Source organism: Belonocnema kinseyi, chromosome 1, assembly GCF_010883055.1.
Source record: "Belonocnema kinseyi isolate 2016_QV_RU_SX_M_011 chromosome 1, B_treatae_v1, whole genome shotgun sequence".
Classification (NCBI taxonomy): Eukaryota; Metazoa; Arthropoda; class Insecta; order Hymenoptera; family Cynipidae; genus Belonocnema; species Belonocnema kinseyi.
The window spans coordinates 180,113,168-180,125,286 of NC_046657.1; the positions used below are offsets into that span (position 1 = coordinate 180,113,168).

Consider the following 12,119-nt stretch of genomic DNA (forward strand, 5'->3'; position numbering starts at 1 on the left):
CCCTGTACCAAGGGTTTCTGCTGAATATGGTTACAAAAATAAATAGGCAGTCGCGGAAAATTGTCCAGGGGTGGTCCCGAAGGAATTAACCCCCAAGCGGAGATGTGAAAACCATGCCTTTCCCTAGCTTCTCGTGGGAACAACAATGATAACACCAAACATAGTTGTAGTAAGTGCGGTTCAAAACAACAGAACGCGCAGGGCTCCCGACAATGGGTCGGCCAACAATGCCGACCAATCTAGAGCTGCGGGAGCCAATGAAAATGGATTCAATGCGATGGATCGGCGGGATCTCGTGACCTTTGTGTGGACGAAGCAACTGAATCACGACTTGCTAGACTGCTACGATGCGAGTGTGGCCCGTGAACGGGGTTACATGACACGGCTGCATGATCTGTGGTGCGAGAAACACCCAGAGCTATCGCACTTTTCGCAGCAACGTCTGCGAAACCATGCTGAACTACTCCGTAAAAGGGGCTATGTAAGCGGAACGCCTACTCTACCACAGCTAGAACAAGCCGGCAACAAAGAAAGAGAGGCGACACTAAGACCAATCGCGGGCAGGCATCCAATAGATGAAGAGCGATGCTTTACGATCCGGAGAAACATCAACACCAAGGTTTCTCTCAAGCCTAAACATCTGGCTAAAATGGATGACGAGCTTCGTGGACATTTTTCCGGTGAATTCGACCTCTGGGCTATCAATTATTGTGTGTATAATGCAGCGAGAGCTTTGGCCGATGTGAACCGTTAAACAAAACCAACGGCTGATCATGAGACCAAAAGACGAATGCATCAACTTGCCATGAAGATAGGCTGGGAAAGACAGTGCGCGTCCCGCATTCAATGTGTGATTGGCTACATCACATCTGGCCGAAATTTTACCGCCAAGGTTCGAAAGTTCGCGCGCGAACTCCGGACCCGTTATCGCACAGTTAACAAGTCAAAGCTGCTGACCATCAGGCAGCATATTGTTGAGAGAATACGGATACTATCTGACGCTAAGAGAAGTCTAGAGCGGAGGGAGAGGTGGGTCAAAGAAAATCAACAGTTTCTCTCTGACTCATCTCGACTTTTCCAAGACCCTCCAGTTACTGTCGAACACCCACCCAAACCAGAGGAGGTCGAAGTATTTTGGAGAGAAGTCTACGAAGTTCAGCATAGCCTGGACGAAGAATCAGAAAATATAAATAGCTTCAAGGAGCTATGTGATGCCCTCATAACACCTGATAAAAATGCCCACCTATCACTACCGAGCAGGTGAAAAAAGTATTAAGAGGGATGAAGAACTATTCCGCACACCGGGACCAGATTGTATCAAAACCTTCTGGTGGAAGAAGTTTTCTTCAACCCATCAGCATTTGGCCCGTATTTTGACCTCATATTTGAAGTCGGAAGAGCCGATTCCAGAGTGGTTAGTGGAAGGGCGCACAATACTCCTGCCGAAAATAGGCAACTTAGCTGACCCGAAGAACTGCAGGCCAATAACTTGTCTGAACACGCTTTATAAGATATTCACAGCTATCCTAAATGATAGGATTGTTCGGGCAATTGAACCTGTGTGGCAAGAAATGTATGAACAACGAAGCTCAAAGAAAGGCGTAGCCGGATGTCGAGAAAACCTGCTCATCGATAGATGTGTCTGCAAAGATGCCGCATTCTACCAGCGTGACCTATCGATGGCCTGGATTGATTATCGGAAAGATTTCGATGCTACATCCCATAGACTTATCATCTGTCTTTTGGAAATCTTAAAGGTTTATCCGCAAATAGTTGGGTACATAGAGAGATTGATGCCGCTTTGGAAAACCAGATTTATTATCTCATCTGGCAAAAATCGTGTGACAACTAACAAGGTCACGTTTCAGAGAGGTGTCTTTCAGGGCGACACCATGAGTCCACTCCTCTTTTGCCTTACATTATTGCCACTATCTCTAGCACTGCGCCATTCCGACGGGTACTTGTGCGGCAAACCTGCAGATCGAAAGTACAAGGTCACTCATGTATTTTACATGGACGATCTTAAGATCTATGCTAAAAACAGCGAGCAACTGCATCTGGCTCTGGGGATTGTCGAACGATATACTAAGGAAATTGGAATGGAATTTGGGTTAGACAAATGCGCCAAGGTTTATTGGAAGCGAGAAAAACTTAATGGCATCCCTGAAGATCCTGAGCTCGTTGATAGAAGCGCCATACGACACCTTTGCGCTGGAGAGACTTATACATACCTGGGCGTGCCACAGAGCCGCATTTAGGATGTGACATCTATAAAGGATATTCTCCGAAGCCGATATTCAAAAAGCCATTTAGGTCAACTTCAAAGTCAAAATAAAGAACACCATTGAATCCCTGGTTGAAATTTACTTCGGGAATTACACTGACCTCTTGGAAAACTTTGTTAATTTCGAGAAACCGCTAACTGACCTTGACCATAACAATTGACCTATGACTTGTGTACGTACTTGAACGTAGAATTTTCCGCTCTATCGATTGCAGATGTAAAAAAGGGGGCTTCCATTAAAAAAAAAACAAAGTTGGCCTTCAAAAAGCCATGAAGGTCAACTTCAAGATCAAAACTAAGGTCACTATTGAATTCCTCATTGAAATTTACTTAAGGAATTACACTGACTTCTTGGACAACTTTGTTAATTTAAAATAACCTCTAACTGACCTTGAACTTTACAGTTGACCTATGACTTGGGTACGTACATGAGCGTAGAATTTTCCACTTCATAGATTGAAAATGTAAAAATAGGGGGTTTCCATTAAAAAAAAACAAAGTTGACTTTCAAAAAGATATGGAGGTCAACTTCAAGATCAAAATGAAGGTCACCATTGAATTTCTCGTTGACATTTACTTCAGGAATGACCTTCACTTTTTTTTAAAATAGTTTAAGTGAGGAAGTATCCAATTGTCCCGAAACTTTTTAGACACCCTGTATACATTTCTTGTAAACTCTTAACATCTTTCCATCCCCATATCTCTACTCCAAAACCTAATTCTGGCCAAATCAGCGTAGCAAATAACCACATTATCCTTCTCCAATTTTGTTTAACCTTATTTTTCCTATTCGCCATATCTGTTTCATTACACGGTAAAAACTTTGGGGTATAATTTGTTGCAGGTAAAATTATAACGGTGTTCAGTGTACCTCGGTAGGGATTCAGATATCTCTCGAACTTGGGGTAAGACATACCGAGTATGTATGGTATGAAATAGCCACAAGGTGTAGTACGAAAAGTCAGATGTTACTGTTTTGAAATTTTGGCAGCTGTTGTCAAGCATGCCATGGTCTTACAAAAGTTGAATGTATTTGGATTCCACTTGGTGAAACTAGGCTTTGAGGTATGAGAATGATTGAAATTACCAGGGGTGGGATTCCGATGCCCACTAATCTAGTTTATCGAATCTCTCTTTCTAACGCATGAATATTTAGAATGTTTATTATATTTTTCAAGGCATTATTTACTGCCAAAAAAGGTTAAATGCTTGAGTTATAATTATAAATTTTTGTATTTTGTTGGCGAGAAGTTCAAATCGAGGTTCCATTACTTTCATGTAAATAGTTACGCAACAAACAGTACAAGAATTGAATATAAATGTGCATCTTGAGAAAAAAAATGATTATTTAAATTGTATAGTTTTATATTCCCTAAATAATTGTAGATTCAGTTCTGGTATTTTTAATTCTAATTTGAATCAGCTTTTTTTAATTAATGAAGTTAAGCTTATTATTATAAATAATAATACTGTTAAAATGGAATCATAATATGTAACTTTAATAATAAAGTAATGGTTTGAAAAATATTTCCAATCTTCTAGATTAATTTCTAGTCATAGAAAATTTGATCAAATAGTTTTTATTTTGATTAAATTGAATTTGTATGTATTCTTAATGTTTTTTTTTAAATTCAGTTAAATCTGAGGATGCTATTATTACGCGTATAGAAAGACACTTTAATCTTAAATATTAAACAGCTTCATGCGTAGGGAATTTAGCATCCATATGCTCTACTTTTCTAGTAATCTTAACATGCCTATACTCCACTATGTATTCTTATTAAGGTACAAATTATTCAAGATAAAAAGTTATATTATGAGCAAACGTGGATATCTCGATCATTCGTAGTAGTGATTCTTGTGTATTTTTAAATTGACACATGGGCTTACATAACCTAAAAATACACAGGAATAACTACTGCGCATGCCAGAGATATCCGCGTATTGCCACCACTGACTGGGACTGGTGGATAAGCTATCTCTCTCGCACAGCAACATGATTGCTCTTTTCAATTTTGCTCCATAAATGGCTCTTTACATGCGCATACATGTAAACTATTTAACCTTCATTTATAGGGGAGCGGTAAACAGCCAATCAGATCGCTGCGCGAGAGAGATAACTTATCCTGCTAACTCATAGTCTGCCTCTTTTATTTGACCAATAACTCTGCCATTGCCGGGTTCCCTTCAATTATATGTGGGCTAAGATTTCTAATATTGAGTATTTCACGTTGTGATGTCAGCTGGCAAGATGGCTGTACAATGAGGGCCAAGCAATAATACAAATCCCAGAGGATAAAACCTAACTTAGTTTATAACTGGAGAAAAAAATATTTTTGCACAGTTAGAAAAAACATATCAATTTTATTATTCAATTAAATAGTTATTAAATAGTTAAATACTCTGAATACGCTTATCATGACAAATAATTATTTTTCAAGTTATTATACAAGTAAAGTTTAGTCCCATGTATTTGGTATTATTGTTAGCCCCTCAGCGTGCAAACATCTTGGATATCTCCACCTAATCTGAAATACATAATGGCTCAATTTTACAAAGTGCGAACAACGCACCTGTTAAACTTGATTGACCAAGACATACAATTAGCAAAGCTGTTAAAATAATAAACAATGCATTTAAACATGGCTATTTCAAATCATGAAAATTATTTAAGAAGTTTCAAACGCGTAGATTATGCAACGATAATGACGTTTTTAATTTTGTACCCTAAGTAGTAGTTACTTCGTACCCCAAGCGATGGACACTTCGTACCCCAAGTGATTGGGAATCTGTAACCTACATTATGGTGCAGCATTCACACCGGACGGGTAATTTCTGTTGCAGGTATATGGTATCCTGATATTGGTGCTTCATTAACACTTTCTTTTTACTGAGTACCCCTGTTGCTTTTTTTATCATTTCTCTTATATGAGCTCTATGTTCTCCATTCGTTTGCAGGATATATGCCAAATATTAAAACTCTTTCACTTTTTCTAACTGTATTCCTCTCCATATCCACTCAGATTCTTTCTTTATTCCCCCTCCTGTTCTAAACCTCATTATCTTTGTCTTTTCTACATTTAAATAAAATTTTTTTCTATCTACGTACTTCTCTAATACTGTAATTACGGCCGCCAGCCCTTCTTCATCCTCTGCCATCACTATATCCAAGTCTAATGTTAATATATTATTTTTGCTATAAACTTTTTCTATTTCGCCTCGGTCTAATGAGTCAAACCCCGCCTTTCAGTCCACGAGCATTGCTATCATTGTCCCTTTTCCGCTTTTAATCCTCTTATTTACTAGACAGTTCAGAACATATATGTTGTCCATTACCCCCATTCCTTTTCTCAACCCTGTATTGTTCGGTGGCTCGATCTTTTTTCTATACCAGTTGCCTTTCGATTCTTCATTATTTCTAAAACCTTAACTATTTCTTCCTTTGTTATGCTCTCTCCCTCATCACTTTCTCCCACATATTTTCCTCCCTTTCTAACTTTTCTCTCAACCCCTTGTAGCAAATCAAAAAAATATTTGTTTTATTCTACCATTTCGATATCTTGGTTTACTCTTTTTCTTCTTTTTCTTTCTCTATTTACTACCTTCCATACCTCTTCTTCCATCCTAGTTTTCTCCGCATCTTCCTGAAACCTTTTATTCTCTTCCTCTTTCTTTTGATCATGCAACTTAGTATACTTATTCTTTTTTCCCTATATTCTTCTCCATTACTTTTTTCTTTTCCCCACTTTCTTAATTCCTTTCTTACCTCCTTTTTTGTCTTTTTACGGTCCTCATGTCTGTCATTTTTATTCCTCCCTTTACTAACCTGATTTTTGTTTGTGCACTCTAATCCTCTTTTTATTTTTCCTATCATTTTTTCTGTCTCGTCCACATTTTCCTCTCTCATTTTGATATTTCTGACCTCCTATTACGATACCTTTGCCTACTTTTATTCATATTGCTATTACTTTCACTTACCTCAGATTTTACCACAAATATCAGAAAACTCAGCACCAACAATTCCCACTACCTTACACTTTCATGCCGGACACGGAAGTCCGTATAATATCCGTTTCAATTACTATTTTCATAAATAATTTAATTGGTATCATACGATTTTCTTGGATTAAAAAAGTTAGATTAGACATGATGCGTACATTTTTTCAAAAACCATCACTAAAAATAATTGTATTACTATTACAGGCCTGCCACAGTTGGGGTACTCAGATGTCGAGCCTATTGTCTTAGACGAGGTACACATTTCACTGGGAGGAGGTCCTGATGGATACAAAGCAGAATTCCGAGGAGTTACAGCAAAAGGTGTATCTGCTCTTCGAGTTAAGGGTTTGAGAACTCAAATTACTACTGATGAAGTTCAATTGCAACTGGCCCTTAGTATCCCAAAAATTAGGGCTACAGCTAAATACAGATCCAGTGGCACATTGATTTTGGTTCAAGCCAGTGGTGCTGGAGATTATTGGGGCGAATATGGTTCGTATTTAAACTTTGAAAACCAATAAAAGTATTTAAGATTGTAGTAGCATGCGACTTTTTGTCTCGTCTGCATTGTACAAAATGAACGACAATGTCTACATTGTGTATACATCTAATTCGATCAGAGATGTACGGCATCATAAAAGAATTCCCATATATTCCTGTCCAGCGTGAAAAAAGCGCATTTACGTGTCAGCGTTATTTCGGAATATAATTCGGGAACATAGGCGTTTGAAATTATATGCGAAAAAAATATCCATTAAATTTTATAGATCTAATCTTATAGTAGAGGATACGGTGGGTAGTTTAATAAAAGTTCAAATCGTCTTTGTTTTACATTTTCGTTAAACCATTCAACGAAATGTGTTACAAAGTTCTACAAAATTTAAAGGCCGAGGTGACGTAATCTTTATTAAAAGGCAGGTTACTAAAAACGTTAAATAGTTCTATAAAATATAGAATGCTAGCTAAAATAATAACACAGAAGTTTCGAAACGATAGAGAACAGTTCTATAAAATTATAACCGATTTTTCGCCGCAAAAAATTAATCCTTTGTGTCATTATATTATTACTCTTATTCTCTTATATTTGTTTACATATTTAAGTAAACAATTATTTACTATTAGAGAATCACTACACTATTTATAATTGCACGCTATGAACATTTTTATCCGCAGTGGATTCAAACCCTATAAGTTTGGCATTCGTAATTCCTAACGCCTAAAGCCTCTTTGGCTAGCCTAGCTAGACTCATTTGAATTTTATCCACGTATCTCAAAAATTCTTCAAAATTATTTAATTTTTTAAATTTCATTAAAAACATCTTGAACTGTTTTAAATCATTTGAAATTCGATTATAAACTGAAAATTTTTTTAAGTCAAATAACTGCCGTTTAATCCCTTGAAATTCCTAAAAATCTGTTTGAGTACACTGTTAGAAATTTCTGTAGGAGTTTCCAGATACGCGTCACAAAAGCTTTATGCAGAAACCGTTTGTAAATTTTCCTAATCTGTAACAGAAATTTCAGCAACGGTAACTGCATTATACTCCAGTCACACGTTTCAGAAAATTCTGTCACAGTTTAGGAATTTTTTGTTACTGTAACCGGAAAGTTCAAGAGGTTGAACTATATTTATCTTGAGAATATAAATAGCAGGAAAATATGAGTGAAGTTAATATAAACAATTTCTTATGTATCTATGTTATAATAGAACGTACATTCATTGTATCAAATATATAATCAAACTCCATCTCTTATGATAAGAAATTTTTTCATATTTGATACAATGAGTATACAGGCTGTCTAAAAAGTCCCAGGACACTTGGATATTTCCTCAGGTAAGATATTTTTCAAAAAAATGAAGGTCACTCATGAAGTAAATTTTAACGAGGAATTCAATGGTGACCTTCAATTTGGTGGTCAATTGTAACGTTCAAGGCCAGTTAGAGGTTATTTAAAATTAACAAAGTTTTCCAAGAGGTCAGTGTAATTCCTGAAGTAAATTTCAACGAGAAATTCATTGGTGAGCTTTGTACTGATCTTGGTTACAGCGTTTTGAATATTGTAAAATCATAAGGAAATTTTTCATTAAAAGTTCCAGGTGTTCTAGTGAGAGTTCTGTTCCTGCCCGAAGAGTTATACAGTCCTATACCGTTTTTCGATACCTAAGTCAATACCTAAGGCGATACCATAAGTCCTATACCGTTTTTCCATACGAATATTATGAATCGAAACTAAATTTACCTATTACGAGTACACATTTACTATCTTTCGCTAAAAGATTATTATGGCGCAAGCTAAATTTTCGGAACGAGAGAGGGTATCTGTATTAATAATGCGTGGTTGGAGAGATCGAGTTCGATCTTATAATCAAGTTCGTTTGGTTTTTGATCGCATTTTTCGTAATGGAGAAGGGTCAAATCCTGTCTCAGAATCAACAATTGAATGAACTGTAAGGCGCTTTATGAATCATGGATCTATCAAGGACCTTCAGAGAACTGGTCGGCCAAAATCTGCAGGATCTGAGGAGATGCAGATGGACATAGCCCAAGCATTTGTTGAAAACCCACATCTTAGTTTACGTCGAGCTAGTGCTGAGCGTGACGTTGCTCCTGAGGCAGTGCGAAATATTTTAAAAAGCATTAATTTCCATCCTTACAGTGTTCATCTGGTACAAGAGCTCCATGATGACGATCCTGATCGTCGGTTTGAATTTTGTGACATTGTGATGGACAGAATTGATAGAGATTCTCTTTTCTTGTACAATACAGTATTTTCAGATGAATCTTCTTTCACTTTAAAAGGTGAATTTAACAGGCAAAATTGTAAATATTAGTCCGACACAAATCCTGATTAGATGTTGGAGAGTGTCACATAACATCCATAAAAGATTAATATTTGGGCCGGTATCTTGAATGATACATTGATAGGCCCTTTCTTCATCGATGGCAATCTAAATGCCCGTGCATATGAAGAGCTTCTCAGAAACCAAATTGTACCAAGAATAAGGGAGATTACAGGCAATAATTTTCAAAATATTTGGTTCCAGCAGGATGGAGCAGCGGCTCATTACGGTAGGGAGGTTCGAGCATATTTGGATAATCAGTTCCCGTAAAGGTGCACGGCTGCTTGTTAAAATCGATTTTTAATTTTTTTAGAGTAACCACTGCGATTTTGTTAATTTTGAACCTTTTTTCAATTTTGACATTGACTGATCCTTCACATTTCTGTGGAAGATACCGTGCATCCTCTTATCGAGGAGCTGTTCACGAAAGGTTTTCTCTTGTGCTTTCTTAATCCGGGCTTTCAGGAATGAGTACTCGAGATAGATAAGATTCGATGCATTTTGCTCACCCCTAATACTGAAGTCAAGTCCGAGTCTTTCAGCAGCCTCCTCCGCTGCTTTGTACAGAAATGCTCCTTTGCCAACGTCTTCGTGATTCTTGACCATTTTAAGAAGAGGGTCTCTTCCATTTGCAACTCTATGTGCTGTACCCAGAATAATCCTGTTGTGAAGACATTCAAGACTCAATATTCCGCGACCCCCTTGCCGGCGTGAGATGTACAGTCGCGGAACGGAAGACTTAAGATGCATGCTTTTGTTCACGTGGATAACCTTTCTTCTCCCGATATCAAGAGATCTGAGCTCATTTTTTGTCCATGGTATGTATAAGTCTCTCCAGCGCAAAGGTGTCGTATGGCGCTTCTGTCAACGAGCTCAGGATCTTCAGGTATGCCATTAAATTTCCTCGCTTTAAATAAAGCTTGGCGAATTTGTCTAACCCAAATTCCATTCCAATTTCCTTAGTATATCGTTCGACAATCCCCAGAGCTAGATGCAGTTGCTCTCTGTTTTCAGCATAGATCTTGAGATCGTCCATGTAAAATACATGACTGACCTTGTACTTTCGATCTGCAGGTTTGTCGCAAAAGTAACCGTCGGAATGGCGAAGTGCTAGAGATACTGGCAATAATGTAAGTCAAAAGAGGAGTGGGCTCATGGTGTCGCCCTAAAAGACACCTCTCTGAAAGGTTACCTTGTTAGTTGTCACACGATTTTTTCTAGATGAGATAGTAAATCTGGTTTTCCGAAGCGGCATCAATCTCTCTATGCACCCAACTATTTGCGGATGAACCTTTAAAATTTCCAAAAGACAGATGATAAGTCTATGGGATGTCGAATCGAAAGCTTTCCGATAATCAATTCAGGCCATCGATAGGTCACGCTGGTAGAATGCTGCATCTTTGCAGACACATCTATCGATGAGAATGTTCTGCCGACATCCGGCTACGCCTGTCTTTGAGCCTCGTTTTCATATACTTCTTGCCACACAGGTTCAATTGCCCGAACAATCCTATCATTTAGGATAGCTGTGAATATCTTATAAAGCGTGTTCAGACAAGTTATTGGCCTGTAATTCTTCGGGTCAGCTAAGTTACCTATTTTCGGCAGAAGTATTGTGCACCTTCCACCAACCACTCTGAAATCGTCTCTTCCGACTTCAAATATGAGGTGAGAATACGGGCCAAATGCTGATGGGTTTAAGAGAACTTCTTCCACCAGAAGGTTTTGATACAATCTGGTGTATGCTGAACTTCGTAGACTTCTCTCCAAAATACTTGGACCTCCTCTGGTTTGGGTGGGTGTTCGACAGTAACTGGAGGGTGTTGGAAGAGTCGAGATGACTCAGAGAGAAACTGTTGATTTTCTCTGACCCACCTCTCCCTCCGCTCTAGACTTCTCTTAGCGTCAGATAGTATCCTTATTCTCTAAAACAATATGCTCTCTGATGGTCAGCAGCTTTGATCTGTTAAGTGTGTGATAACGGGTCCGGAGTTCGCGCGCGAACTTTCGAACCTTGGTGGTAAAATTCCTGCCGGATGTGATGTAGTCAATCACACACTGAATGCGGGTCGCGTACTGTCTTGCCCAGCCTATCTTTATGGCATGTTGATGCATTCGTCTTTTCGTCTTGTGATCAGCCGTTGGCTTTGTTTTACGGTTCGCATCGGCCAAAGATCTCGCTGCATTATACACACAATAATTGATAGCTCAGAGGTCGGATTCTCCGGAAAAATATCCACGAAGCTCGTCATCCATTTCAGCCAGATCTTTAGGCTTGAGAGAAACCTTGGTGTTGATGTTTCTCCGGGTCGTAAAGCATCGCTCTTCATCTATTGAATGCCTGCTTGCAGTTAGTCTTAGTGTCACCTCTCTTTCTCTGTTACCGCCTTGTTCTAGCTGTGGTAGAGTAGACGTTCCGCTTACATAGCCTCTTTTACGGAGTAGTTCAGCATGGTTTCGCAGACGTTGCTGCGAAAAGTCCGATAGCTCCGGGTGTTTCTCGCACCACAGAGCATGCAGCCGTGCCATGTAACCCCGTCCAGGGACCACACTCGCATCGTAGCAATCTAGCAAGTCGTGGTTCAGTCGCTCCGTCCAGCCAAAGATTACGAGATTCCGCTGATCCATCGCATTGAATCCATTTTCATTGGCTCCCCCAGCTCTAGATTGATCGGCAATCTTGCCCGACCTCTTGTCGGGAGCCCTGCGCGTTCTGTTGTTTTGAACCGCACTTACTACAACTATGTTTGGTTTTGTCATTTTTGTTCCCACGAGAAGCTAGGGAAAGGGGTTCGTCCATCCTTGTAGAGCCGCGCATACAAGGATAAGGCTGCACACTCTGAGATATCGCCCTGTATCCCAGAGTCAGCGTTCTAGACACCTCACCCAGGTGCCATTGAACTTTCGGCACGGTCTTCACACCTCCACTTGGGGTCCGCGACTGCCTATTTATTTTTGTAACCATATTCAGCAAAAACCCTTGGTACAGGGTTC

The 12,119-nt window shown here is 39.0% G+C and overlaps 1 protein-coding gene across 5 annotated transcripts in view; it reads left to right on the top strand.

Annotated features, from left to right (window-relative positions):
- Positions 1 to 12,119, top strand: part of LOC117172324 (protein takeout) — a 126,930-nt gene that overhangs the window by 91,693 nt on the left and 23,118 nt on the right. For all 5 annotated transcript variants that reach the window (XR_004467009.1, XR_004467010.1, XR_004467011.1 and 2 more), the window contains exon 2: positions 6,488 to 6,775. Coding sequence is in view for 1 of the 5 variants with exons in the window: in XM_033360111.1 (XP_033216002.1) it covers positions 6,488 to 6,775 (288 nt within the window). In the remaining 4 variants the exon portion in view is untranslated. The remainder of the gene's footprint in view (positions 1 to 6,487; positions 6,776 to 12,119) is intronic.